This window comes from Pholis gunnellus (assembly GCF_910591455.1).
Source record: "Pholis gunnellus genome assembly, chromosome: 4".
Lineage (NCBI taxonomy): Eukaryota > Metazoa > Chordata > Actinopteri > Perciformes > Pholidae > Pholis > Pholis gunnellus.
Window position 1 is genome coordinate 5,589,053 of NC_136530.1, and position 24,125 is coordinate 5,613,177.

Consider the following 24,125-nt stretch of genomic DNA (forward strand, 5'->3'; position numbering starts at 1 on the left):
AGAACCAGAGGGAGAGGCTAATAATCGGGTGTTACGACATCTCCACCCCCTTTTCACGCCATCAGCACCGCCCTGACGTCACTGGCAGGAGCTGTCCACGCAGCGGCGGTGCTGAAGCTGAACAAGATGGCTGTGTGTTGGCGAGCGGAGAGCTGAGACAGAAGTGGGGTGTGGGAAAGAGTCTCAGATTTAGAGGGACACGCCATTACAACTACAAGAAGAAGACAGGATTGCGACGCTGGCGTTCACTCTGGAAGTGTGAAGATTTTATGTTATTTTTATCGGGCGTAACGAGCGCTGCCAGGCCCCGTCTCTGCCAGCCACGGCAGGCTTCTCCATCTCCAAGCCCAACGATTTCCCTCCCAGGCTGTATATTGTGCACAGGTTATTCGCTCGATAACGGAAGCGGGTGAAGAAGCTGGACCCTGTACTAAAGGCGCATATAAGAAATGTCATTGCTGTGTGTTGGAGGTAAGAGAACATGTCCATGTCTTGCTGTGCATTTCCTCGACCTGCTGGTGTAAGCGGCTGAAATATCTAAATTCTTCTCTTTACTGCTTTTGGGGATTCACCTGTTAGGATAACGAGCCTTCAGCAATATAAGAATAGCCATCTTACGCAGGAATGTATTTCTTATTTGCCACGCTATTAATTGGCAGGTTAATGCAAATCCCATCAATAAGGCGAACACTGCATATTTCTAATCTATGTATTTTTTTTTTACACTTACTTAACCTGAAATATTTCGCTCCTACCGGGTGACAGTCTGGGTTCATTTTATACAAAACCTGCCATTGCTACAACCGGATCGATATACGGAGTAGGTGTGTGCTTTCTGGCAGCCGCTGTCAAACATAGTAAAACAAGATGTAACCCACTCTCAGTTGCGCCCCCCCCCCCCCCCCCCCCCCCCCGGAAAATAATCGCGAGGTTATATTTGTTTCATGTAGAAAAAGAAAGAAACTGGACGTTTTAATTGAAGCCATCTACAGTGTGGACCTTAAATCTCAGATTTCATGCGTAATTGCGCGGACCAAAATATAAAAAAGGCGTGTGCAGTAGACTACCGGTTATACTTAGTAGGATATTTCTTTAAGCCACGTGATTGGTTGCAGCATTCTATAATGAAATTTCTGCTTTTGATATATTTATGTCTTTGAATAATTTCAGATTTCCCCAATGGGGGTCCAAAATGTTTTTCTTCTGTATAAACAGAGACTCATCACATTGCTCTGTATTATATTATATATTACTATATCTTCCTTCAGTCGCTGTTTGTCATTTGATGGATGAAGCCAATGATGATGTCTGTGACGTATTTTTCCCAGAGAAACAAGTAGAAAATACACCCAAAAGAGACGTTGTATGTTTTACATTCAAGTGATTGTCGGTGAATCAGTCCTAAAGACTTAAATGGCATTCAGTCACTGTAATAATGATGTTTAGCATAATGTGGTGGTTTCTAAAATGTTAAATTATATTGTTTTTTATTGGTGAAGTTGTGGAACATTTTGTATCAGGAGGTCCAAGACTTCATTTCCTCTTATTAACCTGATCTGCCTTATTGCTGTCAGATTTAAATTAAAGTGCATACATGAGCAAACGGGATGGATAGATTGTGTCTCCCGAGTGAAATACTAGTACCCATGGGATCCCATGTAACTGTCTCAATAACCCTCTGGTCAACCCCAGATCCCAGAATAATACTTAAAGTTGTATTAGGATTACCCCCCCCCCTTTTTAGAGTAACTAATTAATGCTTTTTACACTGCCTCTTAACAAGGAGAAGTTCTCCTTGTGTTTTACAACACTTGCAACCTTAAAATCAATTGTTTTGATGCATAACGATATGTAAACCGGTTTGAGTTTAAACAGATCTCCAGCTCTGTTAAATCATCAGTTTCTCATTAATAACCCCTGAGCCTTAAACTGGGAGCAAGTTTGCACCTGCAGTCTGAATATTTTGGGCCAGTTTGGTCTCATTCTCTGCCCTGAGACACTTGATTCATCCACTGCCTGATTTCTAAAGGAGCAGTGAAGGAAAGATGTAAAAGTGACTCCTTCAAACTTTACCTGCAGATTCTCTGAGAGGTTGTAGCAGGCTTGTAGTGTGTATGAAGAGGCTGCTGTGTTGTTGACACCAGTGCTAGAGCTGATTGCACAGATGTCAGGATTGAAATCCAGGCTCGTTGGTGGTCCCTTTTATGTCCTGAGGCTTTGTTGGCATAGCAACCCCAATGTATTTTAGGTCTCTGCCGGCATTTTCTCATTAGATTCTACGCTCTCTGTTATATTCCTGCAGCTAGGTTTATATTGATGTTATCTTCTTTTCACTGTGGCTGTTAGTATGAAGAAATAGAGAGGACGATGAGCTCGGCGGTTTACCTTGAGCTGCTGCACGGTAACATGAGTTGGGCTGATAAAACGCTGCAGTCGGCAGTGATGCGTGTGCGTTTACTTCCGTGTCCCGTGATGTTGGATGTACTGTTTGAGTTAATGGCCTGTGCCACAGAAGCTGAATAAGCGCATTCAGCTCTGGCAGCCTTCCTGTTACTGTCACCTCCTGTAGCGAGATACTAATGATAACTTTATAACAGAGTGAGCCGCGAGAAACAGCCTCATTAGTGTCACCTTCCTCTCATTGAGGCATAATCCAAACATCTATTTACATATGTATGCAGAAAGTCCAACATCAGCAATGAATATCATTTAGCAACAACCCGTCCTTGGCTAGTTCTATATCTTATTACCATTTCAAACACATTGCTGTGTTACTGTAATAATGACTACGGGTACTGGGGAGATCAATCGTGTATTAATAATGGAGATGTATACAGCGCTGTAGCATTCATATTCTGATTTGAATGATTCCAAGGCTACATACTGTTTATATACTATATTCTCTAAAAGCTTAAAGTCTTAATATTTTGCACCTAAAGCAGTCATACTCTGAACAACGTTGATATATTCCCCAAAGGTGTACTGCAGGTGTGGGACACAAACACACGCTGTAATAATAATTACAGTAATGACCTCTCTCAGTGTAACAGTGTTTCTTAATTCTGCGCTTGAGTCATTTCTCCTTTCTTTGTTATAATCTTTAGGTTTCTTCCTCACTGTGTTCCCTGTCTCTGCTGGTGTGTATTGTTGTGCCTGGTGTCAGTATGCTCTGAAGTGTGGGCTCTTTGAAAGCTTTTGATTGGAAAACCTCAGGAAATCAAAAAAAGCCCCTTTAGGTTATCTGCACTGGGGCGTGAGTGAATGTATTTGTCCAATTTTCCCCAGCAAAGAAAGAGAAAATGAGATTCTGTAATTGCTGTGGCAGGGACTCAACATTTTTTGGTTTGAGGGTTTGCAGAAAATATGTAACTCCTTTTCACCTACTCCCTTTCATTCGTTCCCCTGTTCAGTAACTGCAGCAGTGGTGGTTTAGTCTTATGCCTGTGAGCTGTAAGCACCCCCTCTCAACACACACACCCCATTATGGCACCCCCCCCCCCCCCCCCCCCCCCCCCACCCCCACCCCCACCCCCACCCCCACCCCCACCCCCACCCCCACCCCTGTCACACTGAAGTGGTTATTTTTAGTGTTGGGGATGCAGCTCGCTCTGCCCGCATCCGGCTGCACAGAGAGATTAATGGAGCACGAGAGAAAGAGATAGAAAGGAAGCACACATGCATACTCGCCACATGGCAGGAGGAGCTAGTGATTGATTGAGTGAGAGGACCGATGACTGGTTGATGGTGAGGAGAGGACAGTGTATGAGACAGAGGGAGAGTGTTGACAACAGTGCAGCCAAGTTGAATCTGTCATTTACCGTCTAAAGCGAAAAAAAACAACTAATTGCAACGCCTCCTTCTCAAAGTCTTTATTCAGGGCTTCCATGGAAAATGTTCTTCCTTACCGCTGAGGTGTGGCTGCCTCATCAGCAGCTGAAGTATCAGGATGTGGCTTTTACTTTTAAAGTTGGGCTACGAACCACTTGCTCCGCCACCTGCCTCATGAATCACACCGATATTTAAGCAATGAGCATCGTCCCAAGGGTTTGCTGGGGTGACGCTATTTTTAGAAGCCAATTTGTCCACAACGATTATCATGCTTGTTCTGCTGCCACTGACTAAGAAAGTGACTCAAAGTGTGTTTCTTTGTCAGCGTCACTTCTGCTACCCTAATGTTCAGGCGTTTCTTGATTGAATAACAGGGAGTCTTTATTTATTTAGTTATTGTTGTTTCAGAGAGTCGGACTGTAGGTCATACATTATAAACCCATTTCCGCCAAGCGAAAGCATGCTAACATGACAGAGAATTTTAAGGGCTTGCTGTTAAGGTCCATTTAGATTTTTTTTTTTATTTCTTTCCTGAAATGTTAAATCAGTGAAAAGAGGCAATCAGCAGGGATGAAAAAAGAAAAGAAAGAATAACACCCAGAGCTCTGAATATTAATACCTCACTGCTGAACATGGGGATGCTGGGCATCGACAGGGTGCCGGATTGAATGAATAATGAATAGACCGTTGACGTCACTGTGGTTTTATAAGTCAGTTTGGTACCTCCAGAGGTCCCCGCATGGAGGAGCCGGCAGTGGCACCTCAGCAGAGCCTCATCTATTGTGCTAGGCAGAAAAGCAGCACCGCTCCATCTTTTATCCACCACCCCCTGCTGTCAACCATCCAGGAATACATGCACATGCATCATTCAGAGAGGACGAGGTATGTGGCCACTGTCCTCCCTGGCATCAGCTTTTACTCTCGCCTCCACAAACTGTCCTACTGGCCCAGTGACTCAGAGATCCTGACATCTCCTGCTGAACGGATGCAGGCTTTCATATTGAGATCCTGGCATTCTGTCCAGAGAGGAAACAGGAGTCCTAGACTGAGAAGAGCAGACCCCCCCCCTTTTTTTTTAAATGCCAGGCTCCTGTCAATCACCAGCTGTACTTTCATGCTACATGCAGAGGCCTGCCTGGACTTAAAGTCACATCCCGCTGTAAGCAAAGGCCTGAGAAAAGCCTTTGAGGATTCACTGAATGTTATATTTGCAGCATGAAAATGTGAAATCTTTGAAAACTTTATTGATTTTGTTATTACAGCTCACTTTTTCCCTAATTTCTTGTTTGTATTCTCAATTTGTTTACAGTGAAGAAAGCCAAGCTCGATGGACCCCAAGGTGAGTTGGATATCATCCATTAGTTGCTTTGTTTCACTGAATCAGAATTTGTCCTATAAACACACACAGCATCATGACTAATGGTATTTATATTCTACTTTTTACAGAGAAATTTAACACATACGTGACCCTGAAGGTGCAGAATGTTAAGAGCACAACCATCGCTGTGCGCGGCATTCAGCCGTGCTGGGAGCAGGACTTCATGTTGTGAGTGCTTCTTGCCCTCTCTCACATCTTCTGCCCTCTTTTATCTCACCAGGCTTTTCCTTATTTTTAGCCTCAGTCCTCTTCTGTAAATCAGCCTGTACGTTGCTTAATTGGGGGACAGACTTTGCTGCACATTTTCGACTCTTATTTCATACTACATTCCCTACTCTTCACACCTACTAGTCATCCTCCTCTCTCGCTTTCTCCCCTCACTGCCTTCTCCTTTAAATAGCACCGGTAGTGCAATGAGCCTTCTCTTTTTACAGAAAGGCTCATAACTGTACACGTTAAAGTTTATGTGACCAAGAAAGGCGGCATTGGATTTATCAAAGGAGGTGTCAGATAAGCCAAAAGTTGTGATATACACATGAATGTCTGTTATCAGGCCCTGAGGGAGTACTATATGCGAAACAGGTTGTATAAAGCCTTTTGTGGCCCCAGAGGGAGCTGAATGAAATCTGATGAATTGCCTCGCGTGATGTCACGCGAGTCGGCATCAGCTGGGGCTGAAGACTTCAAGTTTGAAAATAAAAAAACAAATCTGAGCTCCTCATCTTTGCTTTAGGCTGCGTTAGCTGCTGCTAGCATAGCACACTCGAACTGTTGTTGAACGAGTTGCATCGTGGGTAATGTAGGTGCCAGGTTTTGACAAGGAAGAAGAGCCATGAAGTAAAAAAGACTAAATCTCTGGTTCTGCTCCATTGATTTTGATCATGTCATGATCTCTGTCCGTTGTGAGTGTTACAAAGTTAAAGGAGTGCAATACTGAGTCGGTGGAGTACGCTTTTGTGTATTAAGCTCTGGCTTTGCTGGCACAGTAGCTTTTTAGTTTGACCTTTTTACTCTTAAAGAGGGTGAACTTTCAATGGGCTTTAATGCCAGAAATTAAAGTGTGTCCACTTGGAAGTATTTCAAAAATGCAATATGTTTGCTGTTGCAATTATGGTTGTGAATTTAGTTGACATAGTTCTAAAAAAAAAAAAAATCTACATGTCAATATCAGTTGGCAGATGCAAGTCAATAGTAATAATAAGTAGTTTCAATATAGGCATTAAATAAGGAGTGAGTACTGTCACACAGATGTTGTGCATCACGGAGCAGCAGGGTCAGCTGTGACATATATATACTTCCCAAAGGGAGTTATTTTTGCTCTCTTCTTCTTGCTTCCGCTCTCCCCTCCTTTGATGAGTGAGAGGATGACCTAACACCTGCTCCAGCTGAGCTCACACACCCAGTGGAGAGGGTTTCTCTGAGCTTCATTACACGGCACCAGAAAACTGACTTAATAGAAGAAAAGCTAAACACAACAGATACTACTTTTATGTTTAATCTAGTTAAACCCTCACACACACACACACACACACCCATACACACTTTCTCTTTAGATCCCTCACTTCCTTCCGCTTCCTTCCTCTCAATTTCTTTTCCCTTTCCCAACATTCAGCCTTTTGCCAGATTACCTCCTCCACTTTCCAAGGAAACAGAACGATGTGTTTTCATATCAAAGCTGTGGTTATTATTAGGTTTTCAATTAAGACAGCCGGTGGTCTCGGGGAAGCGCACTGCCTGACAATAAGAGCCGCTTAGTGATCTGATAATCTGCCAGTCAGATTTGTAATCACTTTACAAATCCTAGTTATATTTGCTGTATATGAGCGTTGCTTGATGGAAAGATGAGTAACGTTGAGTTCACTGATGTTTGTCATACAGAAATATAGATAGTCTCTGCTGTTGTCCTATCTGGGCTCTCTCTTCTCTCCTGCCAGCAGCCTAGTTGACAATCACCTACTCTTTCCATCTTCATGAGGAGTGACTCATTTCCCTCTGCAGATTGAATCACAGTGCATATCCATCTCCAGATTTAAGTGCAGCTCCTGATGACATAGACTGTTTCTGTTGAAAGGCCTCTGTGCAGTGAGGTGTCTTTATATAAGCCTGTCTCCACTCAGCTTTTTCTTACATTCTCTATTATTTCACTCTCTTCCTCATGCCTTTTTCCTAACTAATTTCCCTTTTTCTTAATCCACCTCTTCCTCTTTCTGCCGAGCAGTGAAATAAACCGCCTGGATCTGGGCCTGACAGTGGAGGTGTGGAATAAAGGGCTAATCTGGGACACCATGGTGGGCACCTTATGGATCCCCCTGAGCAACATACGGCAGTCCAATGAGGTACGCACTCTCTCTCCCTCTCTCTGGCTCCCAGCATTAGGTTTTACAAGTGCAGTGCCCGTTCATAACGTACCCTGTTCAGAACGGGCCAAAATACTTGGCTTGTGGTGTTGCTGCTTGCAGCTTTCTCGAGAACCACTCGTGCAAACAACCTCACATTCGACACTGCACTTGCTTGGGTCCTGCCATGACATAGTTCCTTTAAACTCTTTCAGTCATGGCCACTCAAAAACACAGAAATTGTGTGTGTGTGTGTGTGTGTGTGTGTGTGTGTGTGTGTGTGTGTGTGTGTGTGTGTGTGTGTGTGTGTGTGTGTGTGTGTGTGTGTGTGTGTGTGTGTGTGTGTGTGTGTGTGTGTGTGTGTGTGTACACACACATGAGTTAGCTTATTGATTGTTATTGGAAGAAAAAAGAATGAATTAAAAAAATGTCATCATCTAAGAAGATAACATACACATTTAGAAATAGACAAAATGTGTTGAGGAAATCTGGAAACCTTTTTATACATTAGATGTTAATGTAATTTATTGTTATTGTATTATTGAGAAGGGTCTGGGGAAGTGAGCTGGGGAAAAGGGGAATATTATTTGTAGAAAACTAATAGAGAGATATGTCTACCAGCACCTCTGAAGCTCACTAATAGACCATTTTCACCGCAGATAGTTGCACTCATCATAGTAGGAAAAACAGCATATATTGTATCATGCAGTACGTAGAGCTGAAGCCATATTTCTCTGCTCCTCGATCTTTTCCAGGATGGTCCAGGTCAGTGGCTGACTCTGGACTCCAATGCGATCATGGCTGAGAATGAGATCTGTGGAACCAAAGACCCGACCTTTCACAGGGTGCTGCTCGACACCCGCTTTGAACTGCCACTAGGTTTGTCCTTTCATCATAGTCGTGCATATCCTACCTTGTGCTTTATTCTGTAACTTGTTTAATTCATACGTGCTACATTTGAGATATATGGATATTTTTTTAATGAAATGTAATAAAACGGAAAGATACCATTTAACACTGTTGCTTGAATTAGAACTGTTACTACAACAAGCAGTTGATGTCCCGACCACTTTCATATTCACTAGGAGTACTAGTGCTGCTGCTACTGCGTCCGCTAATGTACTAACACTACATTGAGTGCTTTTAATTGACATTGCTTTGTAAATCCATTACTATCGAATACTGTTGCCTTGGCATTGAAATAAATCAATCGGATTGCTCTTTGGTTCTATTCCAGTGCTTATATATTAATGTACAGAATGATATTTGATGTGCTGAGTAGAGTAACGTGGTTGTGTTGTGTGCTGCAGACATTCCAGAGGAAGAGGCGAGATACTGGGCCAAGAAACTTGAACAACTAAACGCCATGAGGGATCAAGATGTAAGAACTTCAATCTCTTCCGCAGTCCCATCTCTCTGCACCATCTGTCATCTATATTTTCTTATTTATTACATTTCCTTTTTTATCATATTTTCTTTCATGATCCCTCTCCTACCCGGTGTTTCCTCTTAATTTCTCTCTAATTACACTCCATGGCTGCCAATAACAGCAGAATTACAGAGTCAATATTCTTACCAGCGATTTTCCTCAGAAGAAGTGCTGGATCTTATTTTCTAAGATGCGTGTTGTTGTTTTTTTCCCCTCTCAGTATGCCGATCAAGAAGAACAGGAGCGACCTCTCCACGCACCAACCACACAGTGCTGTGAGTGTCAATTCTACGTCCGCCTCCTCCTGTTCCGCCCCCCCGCTGTGTCCTTTTTATGCCTCCCTGTTTTGTTTTTTCCTCACCCCCTCTGCTCCATCGCACTGAGAACGGGACTAGACGGGAGGTAGAAATGAGGCTGAGAGATGAAGCGAAGGGTGGAGGGAGGAAAGCTGATGAGACCAATCACGAGTAGAATGACTTATAGGTGCTAGATGAAAGTGAATGGACACATGAATGGTTGACACAGAGGGAGCAAGTGTGTATTCAATTGTATAAATCCGTGGACAGACGGGTTGGGTGGTGGCACGATGCCTGTGTGTGCGGAGATGATAACAGCGTGTGTGTTTTATCTGTTCTTAGTTACTTAGCAGCACCAAGGCCAACACCATCTGTACAAAAGCTTATTTTGATCTGAGCTTCTCTAAAGACCTCGTGTGTTTCTTTACTCACACTCATGTACACACACACTGACTTGAGAACCCTTTGCGCACATATTTACATCTTTAAATAATGATTTATCAGGGCTGCAAATCTGTACATGTTTGTTTACCTGACTTTGTGGACTGTTGATGTGTTTAATTTGTCGCCCAAACCTAATTTGGTTTCCCCAACGCTTTATCTCCTTGCAGGTAATTGGAGTCTGTGGGGAGATCAGCAAAGTAAGTTTCTTTCATGCGTTTCTGCTAATGACTTGGAGTAAGTCTGTATTTATTGTCCATGTCTCATTTAATGTAATGATCTCCTTGTGTAGTTTTCCTCAGAGACCGTAAGCTGCCATGAAAATATCTCTCTGAACTTCCTTTCAGCTCGAATCTATATTCTCCTAATGGATTTAAAGTCAATCTAGTAGAATTAGATTCAGTGAAGTTACAGTAAATTAATCTCTGTGGTGTTTGGTGAAGATGCATATCAGTTTTTTCAAGAGCGTAATTTCCACTGTGGATTATAAGATGGTCTTTGTCGTAAAGATGCAAATACGACAATTATCAATCAGAAAGTATCAGGTATCTAATGTATAAAGGAAACTAAAAATATATTAAGTAAAATTACAACATAAAAACATACATTTTTATGGAAAATATATAAAAAAGTGAGCATATTTTTTAATTTGCTCTATTAATTTGCTCTTGTGTTTGTTAGTTTTTTTTGTCTCATCATTGCGCACACACACACGCACTATACAAAAATACCGTGTAATACAATTCTGACGCGTCATCCTCGTCTCGTCTCCTGCTGTGTTCGTGTGAACAGACGAGGATCAAGACAGCGCCGTGGACGACAGGGACAGCGACTACCGCAGCGAGACCAGTAACAGCATCCCGCCTCCCTACTACACCACCTCGCAGCCCAACGCTTCCATGCACCAGTATCCCATGAGGCAGGAGCAGTACATACAATCCTACAACGAAGGCATCCATGAGCTGGACTACGACCACAGAGCCATGAGGTAACGAGCACCTGCAGGCACTTCGTAGCCACAACTGAGTGGTTTCCTTTTTCATGAGATTACCATGGCTGGATGTCATAATGTATAAACAACAGGGATAAAGGGTTTGTTTTGGATCAGACAGAAAGAGAAGAACACCACAAATGTGAAGACGAATGTTTAATATTAAAGTTGTAATATCACACTCCCCATCTTAAGCAGATATTCCTATTTGGAGACTAACGTTTAGCCCTGAGACAGCTCAGTCCCTGTGGCCTTGTTTTGTTTCACTGTATTGTACATGGTAACATGTTGTCCCACTGTGCTCTCCTCTTTTAGAGAATAACCCTGGCCTCAGTGTATACAAGCACGCTGGGGCAGCACTGTTCTTGTATACAGGTCATGTACAGTATGAAGTGGGCCTTTGTGGTTATCTTTCGTGTGCATGTGTGAATGCGTGTGTGCACGTTGAGTGTGTGAGCATCAGAAACCTCCAAGTGATCTCCTTTTGCACCGTTTTGTGCAGAAAATAACAGTATTTCTGAAATATATTTTGAACTTTTCTTTTTAGGTGGCAGATGATTGCTCCAAAAAAGCTGAAATAGAAAGTTTGGCCTTTTCATTTGGTTAGATTCAGATGGGTAAAAGCCATCTTCAAGTGAGAGGTCTTTGTGAAGAAGGGTACATTCATAATATCAGTTTAATTTAATGATAGGGGACAAAATCAAGGTGGTACATTCCAAAGTTAGTGTTTTTAATACTGAATTCACTCTTTGTGTCTGTGTTTTCTTATTGAGCTGGAGAGGGACAGTAATACAAAACAGGATTTCTTTTTTGCACTAAAAAGACAATAGCTAGATATACTCATTTGACTTAAATAACTCACATTGCTTAAGCCTTGTATTCACTTTGGAAGACATTTTGGTACAGAACTGTTTTACCCCATCATTTACATTGTGAGCACAGCGGAAAGGGATCTTTTAATGGCCAGTATGAACAGAGGAAATAATTACAGCAAGCAAAAAATTGCCTCATAGTTCATATTAACACCTGACTGTTATTTTAAGACATGCTTGAAAAAACTGCCCAACCTGTAACCGGGACGTGCAGAGGCTCCGTTTGGTTAGAACTTTCTTTGGAAGATTTGCACTGAGCTCCACTGATGCTCCTCTCCCACCTCTTCCCTCTCCCCCTACCCCCGATAGTTTAGACTCGGCCACCAACGGGCGCAGCGATATCGACTCAGGCTCAGGGTCGAGCCGGCGCACCAGTCGTCAGTATTCTCTAGACAGTAGGCATTCACTGTCCGATAGGTGGGTCTCTGTACCTCCTCTCCAACTCCTCCTCCTCTTCCTTCTCTTGCTCCGGCCTGTGACTCCGTCTCGCTGTGACGTCAGTGGTGGACTTGTCCCGTCCTCCTCGCTCGCTGTGCTTGCATGCATGCGCTCTTACCCTATCTCTGTATATGTATATTCTCTACTATTTCATAGAAAACTACTGCTCCTGCATCTATATCTGCTGTGTTCTTCCTGGTGAACAAATCACAAATCCGTATCACAAATGATGTATCACTCTCATCTTCGCCTTTGTTAGACTCTTATGAGTTTTGCGCAGTTTTGTGTTTTTGTGTGTGGGTGAGTGATTGACGAGTTGTCTGTGTATGTGCGTGTCGTCTCATAACAGTCAGAGACAGAGAGGTTAATTGCCGGAGTTTGTGTAAGAGCCTGTGTGAATGTGTGCGTATGTGTGTGTGTGTGTGTGTGTGAGAATCTGTAGTCGTGGCAGCCTATTATTACAGCCTCATCCTGAATGTGAGACCGTAAGAAGAGCCCTGTCTTGTTCTGGGTGTCCCATACTTGTTAATTCTACACATTTAATTTCCACTTGTTTCCACCAAGACAGCAGCAGGCAGTCAGCCTAATAATGGGGCAGCAGAGAGGCCAAGACAGATTACGTACATTCTCTTCTTCATTTCATCATGTTTTTTTTGTTCTTTGCTAAGAAAGAGGGCAGACATGTAAGTAGACTCAAACATTATGCAAGCATTCGTCACCGTCTGTGTCAGTCTCTGTGTTGGATGAGAGAGAGATCGTGAGATAGGTGATGAATAGAAAAGAACAGGAGCGTCGTCATTGTGTGAGTGTGTATGTGTCCGTTCATCGATACTTGTGTATTCCCTCTGGCTCACAGCCAAAAGCCATAAAACAGTTCTCTCCTTTACTGCTCCTGCATCATGCGTTATTGAACCGACATGACTGTAATCAATAGAAACAAAACAATAAATGGTGTGTGTGTGTGTGTGTGTGTGTGTGTGTGTGTGTGTGTGTGTGTGTGTGTGTGTGTGTGTGTGTGTGTGTGTGTGTGTGTGTGTGTGTGTGTGTGTGTGTGTGTTTGTAAGTGTGTGTAAGCAATTGTTTTTGCATGCGTCTCAAATCTCTCTCTGACTCATAGTCTGCCTCAATGCCTAATAGCCTCATTCATCGTCGTGAATAAATATTATTCACTTATTTATCTGCAAAGAGAGACTGGTTTTGTTCTGCCAGGGTAATAAATTACCCTCAGCCTCTCCAGGTTCACTGAATAGGTCTATTTATATCTCTGATTCATGAAAAATCTGTTCTTGTGTTTTTGCTAATCTTGTGCTTTTGTATGCCGTGTGTTGCTGTATTAACATTACTAAAAGGATGACTCTCCTTGTCGTTACGTAGATGCATCACTAGCCCAAACCCCTCCTGATTTGTCTCATTGGTTGGATAAAGACACTCCTCTGTTCCAATTGGTTAGCTGTCTCCCTCCCTCGCCCCAACACAAGTTCATTAAGTGTCGCTGTGACAGCCAAACTCCTCATTGTGCAAGTGTGGAAAGTTTTCGTTTGAACCTGTGTGGGTGTGTTTATGTAACAGGTGTCTGTATCTCCCCCTCCCCTCAGTCCCACCGACAGTCGTTACGCCTCGTCGGGCGAGTTGAGTCGAGGCAGCTCTCAGCTCAGCGAGGAGTTTGTCGCCAGGGATGGCGAGAGCTTGCGAGGGTCGGAGTTCTACGATGAAAACGACTCCTACCACTCCTGCCACTCCTCCGTCAGCTACGGCAAAGAGGATTCCCCAGACTGGGATGGTGAGGACCCCCAAGCCGTCTACAGCGACGAGGGCGGCTACCTCAAAGACGGAGGGGAAGAGGGGGCGCTGTATGCCGAAGGAGAGGGCGACATGTACGTGGAGGGAGGAGAGTACAACTACGAGGATGAGGGGGAGATGCCTTTTGAGGAAGAAGAAGAAACGTATCCACTTGATGGCACTGTCAGCGAAGACCAGGAGCCGCCCTACACCCCAACACCCACAAGCGCTGCCCCCACCCTGATGCCCCCCGCTGACGGTCTGTCCTCCGCCAGGCCACCGCTGGAGAAGCAGGCGTCGTTGCATCAGCAGCGGCCAGCCCATGATCAGCTCCAGCCCCCCAGCACAGCTCCCAGTCTACCTCCAGTCAAACAGGACGACACGTTGCCCCCTTTCAGTGCAGAATCCACCAAGCCTCCGTTCGCACTCACCCAGCCAGCGCTCTCATCCACCACCACATTCACCCCAACGACGACATCGCAGGTCCCAGCTCCAGGCACCGAGCTCCTGGGGCCTGAACCCAAGTCTGAGGTGCCGCTGGAGGAACCGCGATCTCCCGAGCAGCCTCCAGTGGCAGAGAGTCTCCCTCCAGCTCCTGAAGAGAGAGCAGAGGAGCCTCCTGTTTCAAGGTGAACACTGTTCATACACCGTCAGCTTCATAGAGGGAAAATAGGCTTTCACTCACTGTAAACACTAAGGCAGCTACATTTTGGTACAAATATGTTTACCTGGCAGTTTATTCAAGTAACAATAAGCACATTCAGTATATACACATACTGGAAACTTGGGAAGAGGTATGAATAGGATTATAATGTAATGCCTGTGCAGATGAACCAGTGCCATTCTAGTAATACAGCTAACAAAAGTTTTTAATTATGTTGTATATTTTTTAATCCTCATTTAATTTATGTTTTCTCTTATGCAGTGTGCAAAATCAACTTAAAGTGCCACTTTAATGTGTTTAATATTATTTGATAGTAATCTCCATAATTACTGTACACTCACTACATTATCTAATAGAGAGCAATAACGTTTTCCCTCAACATTCTTTTCAGCTTCCCAAAGAGGGAAATCATGCAACCCGGTCATGCCAGAGCCAAAGCCAACTGGCTTCGACTTTTCAGCAGAGTACGACTGCAGCTGCAAGAGGTACAACCTGCACGCGTGTGTTTCTTAGTCTACATAGGTGTGCATCCGTGCCAGGTGAATGCCTGGCCTCATTAGAGTTAGTAATATGTCGTCTATCGTTGCTCTGGTTCAACTCATAAGTCTACTATTTGAGCTCACTGACTTGTTGCATCAGTCCCTGCATGTTCTACTGTTACTGTGTTTTGTTCCAGCTTTTGTTGACACCAGTTTTTCCCAGTTTTTTGGTGACTGCTGTGGATTATATTGTCTTGTGTTTAATTGATAGATTCTGTTTACCCCTTGTACTGTTTTGCCATTTCATTATTTTCTTTTCAGTTGTTTGCCATCCTCGTAGCGATTTGCATGTTGTCCATTCTGATTACCCATGGCTGGAGCGGACGCTCAGGTGGGTGTGGCCAGTGGTGTGTTAATCAATCTAATTTATATTTCATGTGTCCCGTGCGGCTCATAGATATTTAAGGCGAGCCAAGCAACACATAGGAAGATGCTGTAAGCCTGCTAAGTGTCATTTTTAAAGCCCGGCGTTTATGCCAATCATGACTATTTCTGTCCGTCAGCGTGACGTGAGTATCAATGCTGTGTGTCATTCTTCGAGCAGGCAGGCAGACAAAGAACACAGCAGATAGAATTAGAAGAGCGATTACACGGACCTCCATCTGGCTGTAATCTACTTTTATGTACTATGCTTCTCAAACACAGAGACGCCACTGCTGATGTGAATGATCACCACACTCACTTAGGAAGACACAACTCAGCTTTACCACTCTCCTCATCTCCCCCTTTGTCTGTCTATATCCCAGTTGTACCACCGTTGTATTGCTCATTTGTGAATTTTGGGAACACTTGTGGCCACAGCTACTCGTGAAACTTGACATGAAACAGTGCTTTTTGCTAAGGAACACCATACAGTATCTCTTAGATGTTGCTGTTGTCAGTGTTTACAAGCACTACATACTACAGCTTGCTTCCCATTTTTCCAGCCACAGCTCTAATGCTCTCATTTCTCTCTTTCTCTTCAGGCCCGAGGAGAAAGTGTTGGCATAGCCTCTCTGCTTTTATCAGCAGGGTAAGTAACCATGACACTGTTACCACTAAGGTCATTGAAAATCTATAACTCACCAACCGTAAAGGCAAGCCGATGGCTTAATGTCTGCATGTGTTTATGTATAATTGATTTGTCGTAGTCCAGGTTCTTGTTAGCAACTGTAGCTGAACTGTTGAATGCTGCTCTGTGCATGTTTTCCAGGATGGGTGGCGCTCTGTACAGCATTGACAGCATGCCAGACCTCAGGAAGAGGAAAGCTATGCCTCTCGTCAGAGATCTGGTGAGTTTCTGCACTAATCTCTTAAAATTCCCCTGACTAAGTGTATCACATCTTCCCAGTCCATTTACCACTCAGCTCAGCAGTGAGAGCTCTCATATATGCTGCTTCTGTTTTCTGTCTAATTCTCAGAAGTCCTTTCTCATCTAATTCTCTTTACCGCATTGATTTTTTTTTTCTTCATCTTTTCTTCCTTACTGTCTCTTACCACACTGCATTACATCCTCATCTGCTACCAGACGATACATTTCCCTCCTGTAACAGCCTGACAGGGCGATCTGCAGGGCTAAGGGCCCACTGGCAAGGCCAGAGGTTTCCTTTGACTAACACTGATGTTTGCTAGATGCTGGCATATAACAGACCATTTCGTTACCTAATGCTGCCATCGTCCCCATGTCTCCCTGACATTGCCTTGTTGGGGATAAGACAGTTAGAAATATAAATCCTTGGGGAGAAAACTGTCACTCATTCATAGAAGTCACTTCTCTGGAGTATCTTGTTCTATTACACAGTCTGGTGAGCGTTATCACATTTCTGCTTTTGTTAAAATGTCTTATATTACCTGCAATTATGAATACAATCAGAATATGAATAGACCTCCAGGATGAAAGTTGTTTGACCCATCCATCCCAACATCCTCCCTACGTATTTGTGATATGCAAAAACAAACCAGGAGAAAATATGTTTCCCTCGACATGTAATTGAAAGTACAGTTTCATTGTGTGGGAACGTAATATTTAGGAGACCAGGCTGGGATCGACACACACACACACAGTATCATGATTCAGCTTTTTAGAAAGGCAAATGAAAGCAAACCATAAAGAAATAGTTTAACATTTCAGGAAATTCCTTGGAGGCTTTTTCACTGAGAGTTAGAAGATTGATTGATTGAGCAGCCGCAAGCCTGGAAACAGCTTCCAACCTGTTGCAACTTGTCATTTTCAAACTAATTAAATACAACATACTAATTAGGGAGTTATAGATCTGCTGATAGGCGGATTTTATTACATTCAGACGGAGCCAGACTAGCTGTCTCCCCCTGTTTCCAGTCTTTGTGCTACGCTAAGCTAACTGGCAGCAGGCTATAACCCTATATTTAACGGATAGCAGAGAGTGGTTTCGGTTTTATCTCAACAAGAAAGCAAATTAGCTTTGGGAGAATGCGGACTTGTGTTGCAAAGCGCTTTGAGTGGTCACTAAGATTAGAAAACCTCTATACATGCAGTCCATTTAACACCTCAATAGGTTTGGGTCTCCAAAAGACTAATTATTACACATAAGTCATTACGATAAACCCAATAATACTCATTCAGTGCTTAAGTACATTATATCGCTAAATTATGGGGTGGCATAGAAATTTGGCTCTTTATATTAACTGTCTGCCAGGCAATGCTCAGTGTGCTGTTTTCCTAACCACGCCAGATCCAAGCGTCACCACACACACAAGTAATGAGCTCAGATGCTGTCTTCATTAATACTTCTTGCCGTCTCAAAGTCACAGTGACTACACACTGACAGACAGTCACAGGCAGGTGCACCGATGTTTGTCTACTCACTCTGGCCCTTGCTTTCGGGCATGCAAACACACTCACAACTTGTCAGACTGTTTCCGGTAATTGATCGGACAGGGTGTGTGGTCCAGGCCTAATGAGCGGTGATCGCAGGCTATTTCATTTCACATATCAAATACTCAAGTCTGGTTGCAGCTGTGACTTTGCCCTTGAAGTCTTCACATCTTTTATTGTGGATGTCCATTCTTGTTTAATCAATAAATTCAGTATATATGTGTAATAAATGCATCCTTTCTCAACATTTGTAATTCTCTATGGAAATTTCACCCCTCTCTGTCTTGTCTTTTTCTAATATTAAATCTCTCCCTTGTTCCTCCCACCTTCACTGCATTGCCACAGGCTATGGTGAGTAACACCAACACCATTTGCTTTCAAAACACTTAGGTTATGAAGGTATAATCGCTCTTATGAGAAGCAGCACTTTAAATCCTGCAGCTGTCACCTCCGGTTTGCTATAACTATTCAGGGGAAGATTGCCAGACAAGAGAGTAATAATACACATTGCTTCATAGGCTGCACTGAGATTTGTCTTGATAAAAATAAACAAGATATTGTGGTGGGAGCTGAGAGAAACTGACCCCTCCTCTTTCCTTTCACTCAGTCCTTGGTTCAGAACTCCAGGAAGGCTGGCATCACCTCGGCCCTGACGTCCAGCACCCTGCATAACGAAGAACTGGTCAGTGCTCGTTTACAATATTTATTCAAAGTATCTCACGTCAAAGTCAAAAGTCATTCTAGCGAACTCTGTTGACCCTGCACTTCTCTCTCCTGTCCCTTTTGTAGAAGAGCCATGTCTACAAGAAGACCCTCCAGGCCCTCATTTATCCCATCTCCTGCACCACGCCACACAATTTTGAGGTGTGGACAGCCACCACGCCCACTTACTGCTACGAGTGTGAGGGACTGCTGTGGGGCATTGCCCGCCAGGGCATGCGCTGTACCGAGTGTGGAGTCAAATGCCACGAGAAGTGCCAAGATCTACTCAATGCTGATTGTCTGCAAAGTAAGTGAAACGTCAAACAACATTACCCCTATTCTAGCCCATAAAGCATTGATAAGCATTTGAAATATGATGACGTCATTTAAAGTTAGAAATACACACTTGATACCACTCTCATATCTCTATATTTACTATAAGGCTGCAGCCTGGAGACAGTAAGCTTAACTCAGCATAAAGACTGGAAACAAGGGGGAACAGCTGGCCTGGCTCAAATGAGATATACATTGTTAATCAGTGAGCTTGCTGTTTGGCAGATTTTGTTACCTTCTGACAGAGCCAGGCTAGCTTCATATTTACAGTACAGATATGACGGTGGTCATAGGTGTTTTTTGAACATTAAAGCATTTAAATATACTCTAAACCCCAAATACAGTTGAAACTGAAAATTAGCATGATATGTTCCCTTTACATTTTCCTTTAAATGTGTAATTATAAATGTACAGCTTGGCCAAAGATTAGCTTTTCATAGTCAATAATATTCTGGGATAAATAAGAGCTAAAGCTTTGATGCAACATTGTTTTCACACGGTGTTCAGTGTGAAATGATAACATATAGCACGAAATATTTACAGGAGCTGAACAACCATTTGCTGACGTTATGTTTTAGACTTATTGTGCTGACAGTGCTGCTGTTTTCTCTTATTTATGATAGTAAACTCTCTAGCCCATCTATTTCCTCTTATCTCTATTTGTCAATGCCAAGCACACCGTCCTCCTACTTCTCTCACTCCTACTTTGTTGTTGTCCTTGCTTTCTTGAGAGGATATTAAAAGCCATTTGTCTTTTGTTGTCATCCGCCGTCTCTCTTTTACTCAGCATTTCAGAGCTCTGCATGTGTGCCCGCCTCTCATTCATGAGATTTAGCCAAGTTTTTCATCACCTACGCAGTCTTCTTATCTGCTCTGTATTCTAAAGTGAAATCTCAGTTTCAAATTTTCCTGTAATTTGTAGAAATGTATCCTCCAATTTACTGCTATTCTATTGTTCAAAAGCCAACCTATATATCTATATATACATATATATACATATATGTGTATATATTATACAAGTCTAATCCTTTTCTTTCTCATCTTAATTTTCACGCTAACCAGGAGCCGCAGAGAAGAGCTCCAAACACGGCGCGGAGGACCGAACCCAGAACATCATCATGGTTCTTAAAGACCGCATGAAGATCCGCGAGAGGAACAAACCAGAGATTTTCGAACTCATTCAGGAGGTGTTCACCGCCCCCAAGTCCACCCACGTCACCCACATGAAGCAGATCAAGCAGAGCGTGCTCGATGGCACCTCTAAATGGTCGGCCAAGATCTGCATCACAGGTGAGAGTGGAGTCAAATTCGTGCAGTACTGTAGCTTTGAACAGAGCTGGCCAACACTGTCAACATCAAAGTCAGAAGGGACGGCACGTGTTTGTGTCTATAAAAAGAGGCAAGCTGCCGTTTGTAGAAAGAGAGCACAGGTGGCGTTTGTGGGGCAGTAGAGTAGAAGGTTGGATGATTTAACAGACATCTGTTTGTATCCAAACACACACACACACACACACACACACTCACACAGTGGCTGACTCGCTTTTTTTCTTCTTCCTAGTGTTGTGTGCCCAGGGTCTACAAGCCAAGGATAAAACCGGGTCCAGTGATCCTTATGTCACGGTCCAGGTGGGAAAGACAAAAAAGAGGACCAAGACCATCTACGGCAACCTCAACCCTGTCTGGGAGGAGACGTTTAACTTGTGAGTCAGGAACTCTTGGAAACACATGTGACATTTGGAAGAGCTAAGTCTGCAAATAATGGTTTTTTTCATTACCAGTTATTATGTAGTTTGTTTTCTTTTTCCAGCTATTTTATGATTTTAGAAGAAAAAAAAATCCTACATTAGTAGAACATTCTGATTACTGTTTCCAAGAACCCAAGATGCATAGCTTTAAGGTTGGAGGACATTTGTCCTTCTATTTAATCAGTCATCTGTCTAAGGAAGATGTAAAAGCTATCATATTTTTTGCCTGGCAACTAAGATGTATATCTTGTGCAGGTACTGCAGTAGAAGCAGAAGGACTTCCAAAATAATATAAAAAATAAGGTTTTAAATATTCATTTCCAGAAACTATTTAGTTTTGGTTAAAACCAAAACATATTTTAATGGTGGCTGGCTGGTGTTTTCTTGCATCGCTAACACATAGGATCAACAAAAGGCATGAACTATTATCACTAATTTTAATCACACAATACATTTTAATCCTTCCAGCTATAGTTGTCAAACTGCTGCGGTTAAACATGTTTTATCTGCTTTCTGTTCAAATTAACATATTGTTTTTTTTACTTACACTTTTGATGTTTAATCAATCATGAATCATGATAGTAATCCATCTGGTCTTCTTGGCCAGCTGTCAGTGTGACTACTACTACTGTACTCTGTCTGTTCTAGTGAATGTCACAACTCCTCAGACCGCATCAAGGTGCGAGTGTGGGACGAGGACGACGACATTAAGTCTCGCGTGAAGCAGAAGTTCAAACGGGAGTCGGACGACTTCCTCGGTCAAACTATCATCGAGGTTCGCACTCTGAGCGGAGAGATGGACGTCTGGTACAATCTGGGTCAGTTGACTATTCACATGTGTAGATACCACAGCTTCTCACTGCCATGAGCAGTTCACCTCACCTTGCAGTTGTATGAGTGACCTAACTTCTCTGAATCCGATGTTTTCAGTTCGGTAACTGTGTTGCTGTATGTCTTGTGCTCTTCACAGACAAGCGTACAGACAAATCCGCCGTGTCTGGAGCTATCCGCATGCACATTAATGTAGAGATCAAAGGAGAGGAGACGGTCGCCCCCTATCACGTTCAGTACACCTGTTTGCATGAAGTAAGCTCAGTGTGTTGTGCGTTTTTGTGTTTGAAGGTAGTAGAAAGTAATGAAATACATAAAGAGCTCTACTTAAATGAAGTACTGGTGTTTTATATGTGAATTCTTTGAGACTTTATACCTTTACCACTAGATATTTAGTAATATTGTAATTTTTAAATCACTACATTAACTTTGAAAAGGTACATTTTACCGCTCATACTTGTGCTTTTTCAGTGTGCAGTAGTAAATTCCCTGTTGGTCTGCATAACAACATAGGCAACATTATGCAGCCCATGCCTTTTGAGTCTCTACTCTCTGCATTGTATGTCGATGCGTACACGGCACATTTATAGCAGATTTAGCATTTAGATAAAATAATTGCAATATTTTTGGGATTTATTGGTTTATAGTACTTTTTCTACAACTGTGATTTGTCTGTGCATCTGTGAGTATCTCTGTGCAAAGTCATCCTTATGAACCATGCCAAACAGGTTAATTTACTTGACTGTTCAGATCCGTTCCAAATGAAACTGAAGTTAATGTGAAGTTTGCTTTGCACCCATAAAACAGAAGACTCTGCTGATTGATTGTAGACCAATCACAGCCTTGTATGGAGTCATTAGTCAGCCCATTACTAAACAGAGCATATTAGCTGAAGCTCAACAGACACATGTCCACGGTTATTGCTGCACATAAGTGGCCATAAACCACGTAGCCGACTCAGAAGTCAAGACAGCACCTTGTGTTGGCCTCATAATGTAGTTTATTGGCTAGTTGTGGAGCACAGCCATTTAAAGATTAACAGATCTTGTAATCTGCTCTGTTTTTGTACAATGAAACATCTAGAAACTTTGATTACGACAAGATGTGCGGATGCTGACCGTTTTGTTCCTTTCTTTACCTTCTCTTCTGTATGTTCTCTCACTCTCCTTTTTTTCTTTACACCTCGTTCAATTCTCCCTCTAACTCTTTTCTATTTTCGTCCGTGTAGAACCTCTTCCACTATGTGACAGATATCCAGAACAACGGTGTAGTGAAGATCCCCGATGCCAAAGGGGATGACGCATGGAAGGTCTACTTTGAGGAGACTCCCCAGGAGATTGTAGATGAGTTTGCCATGCGTTACGGAGTGGAGTCCATCTACCAAGCCATGACGTATGTGACCGTCTGTTAGCCTTATTGAAGGCTGTGTGTTTGCGTGCATTGCTGGTTGTTTTCATGTCATTAATCCTGTATTTGCTTACACGTCTCTCCCTCTTTTGCAGTCACTTTGCCTGCCTTTCATCTAAGTACATGTGCCCAGGTGTGCCTGCAGTGATGAGTACCTTACTGGCTAACATCAACGCCTACTACGCTCACACCACCCAGGCAACTAACAACGTCTCTGCCTCAGACCGCTTTGCTGCTTCTAACTTTGGGGTGAGTCACGGCAGATACATTAAATGCAAGTTATATTCTTTCAATCCAACATTAGCACTTATAGAAAAAAGACAATATCAAAATGTCCTTAAAAGTAAAAGTATAAAACTGAAGTGTGTCTTTGCTTTTCAAACAAAAAGTTAAAGTTTTTTTGCAATCACAAGTTCTTTTTCTTATTAAGTGCTTATTTGTTATCCTGGTGCTGCTGTGATGTGTGTCTGCTATTTGTCTGGTAATGTTCAAATCTGTGTTGTAATTCCCACAGAAAGAGCGATTTGTCAAGCTTCTAGACCAGCTTCACAACTCTCTGAGGATCGACCTGTCCATGTACCGAGTAAGATTGCTCTCCGCCCTCATATATTACCTGTGAAAAGTTGATATAATAGATGACAACTGATAGAGGCTGGATAGTCAGACTGCATGGTAGAACATCATCCCACCTCCCCTCTTTTCCTCTACTGTACTTCTCCTTTCCTCTTTGAGAGAAGCAGTGAGACAAAGCAGGCGGATGTGTTAATGAGACTGACAGCTCCTCTGAAACATGCACAGACACATTCAGGAAACACTGCACACCCACACGGTAACAAGTGTTTCCTATGCCGGATCACACAAGCACACAGGGGACAAGGATGGATACGAAGTCACGTGTTGTGCCTCACTGTATTTATCTTTTTCTCCGTCTGACTGCAGAACAACTTCCCTGCCAGCAGTCCCGAGAGGCTGCAGGACCTCAAGTCCACAGTGGACCTCCTCACCAGTATCACCTTCTTCAGAATGAAGGTACCGTCCCTTCTATTGTCTTCGTCTGTCAAAGCCTTTTTTGATCTTCTGTATTTTCTGCACCCCACCTACCCATCAGACTGCCATTTAGCTCAGTGTGTTACACATATAGGATGTAATGAAGTTCATCAACAGTTTCCTCTTTACTCTGATTTAAAAAGCACAATTCAATATATTATACTATATTATAATATTAGTTATTTGGTGTTCATCTTGAAATTTCTACTGTAGAATTAGATTTTTTGAGAAGAATC

The 24,125-nt window shown here is 42.9% G+C and overlaps 1 protein-coding gene across 1 annotated transcript in view; it reads left to right on the forward strand.

Annotated features, from left to right (window-relative positions):
- Nucleotides 1-449: 449 nt before the first annotated feature.
- unc13a (unc-13 homolog A (C. elegans)) overlaps nucleotides 450-24,125 on the forward strand; it is a gene marked incomplete at both ends in the record, with an annotated part of 43,367 nt that continues 19,691 nt past the window's right edge. Inside the window, 24 exons of the mRNA XM_079157739.1 lie at nucleotides 450-471; nucleotides 5,138-5,167; nucleotides 5,275-5,374; nucleotides 7,425-7,542; nucleotides 8,298-8,421; nucleotides 8,853-8,923; nucleotides 9,192-9,246; nucleotides 9,879-9,908; nucleotides 10,501-10,696; nucleotides 11,881-11,988; nucleotides 13,605-14,417; nucleotides 14,844-14,937; nucleotides 15,957-16,003; nucleotides 16,184-16,262; nucleotides 18,432-18,506; nucleotides 18,614-18,833; nucleotides 19,922-20,149; nucleotides 20,418-20,559; nucleotides 21,253-21,422; nucleotides 21,575-21,690; nucleotides 22,664-22,827; nucleotides 22,938-23,091; nucleotides 23,357-23,425; nucleotides 23,782-23,871. Of these exons, the coding sequence (XP_079013865.1) occupies nucleotides 450-471; nucleotides 5,138-5,167; nucleotides 5,275-5,374; nucleotides 7,425-7,542; nucleotides 8,298-8,421; nucleotides 8,853-8,923; nucleotides 9,192-9,246; nucleotides 9,879-9,908; nucleotides 10,501-10,696; nucleotides 11,881-11,988; nucleotides 13,605-14,417; nucleotides 14,844-14,937; nucleotides 15,957-16,003; nucleotides 16,184-16,262; nucleotides 18,432-18,506; nucleotides 18,614-18,833; nucleotides 19,922-20,149; nucleotides 20,418-20,559; nucleotides 21,253-21,422; nucleotides 21,575-21,690; nucleotides 22,664-22,827; nucleotides 22,938-23,091; nucleotides 23,357-23,425; nucleotides 23,782-23,871 (3,315 nt within the window). The remainder of the gene's footprint in view (nucleotides 472-5,137; nucleotides 5,168-5,274; nucleotides 5,375-7,424; nucleotides 7,543-8,297; nucleotides 8,422-8,852; nucleotides 8,924-9,191; nucleotides 9,247-9,878; nucleotides 9,909-10,500; nucleotides 10,697-11,880; nucleotides 11,989-13,604; nucleotides 14,418-14,843; nucleotides 14,938-15,956; nucleotides 16,004-16,183; nucleotides 16,263-18,431; nucleotides 18,507-18,613; nucleotides 18,834-19,921; nucleotides 20,150-20,417; nucleotides 20,560-21,252; nucleotides 21,423-21,574; nucleotides 21,691-22,663; nucleotides 22,828-22,937; nucleotides 23,092-23,356; nucleotides 23,426-23,781; nucleotides 23,872-24,125) is intronic.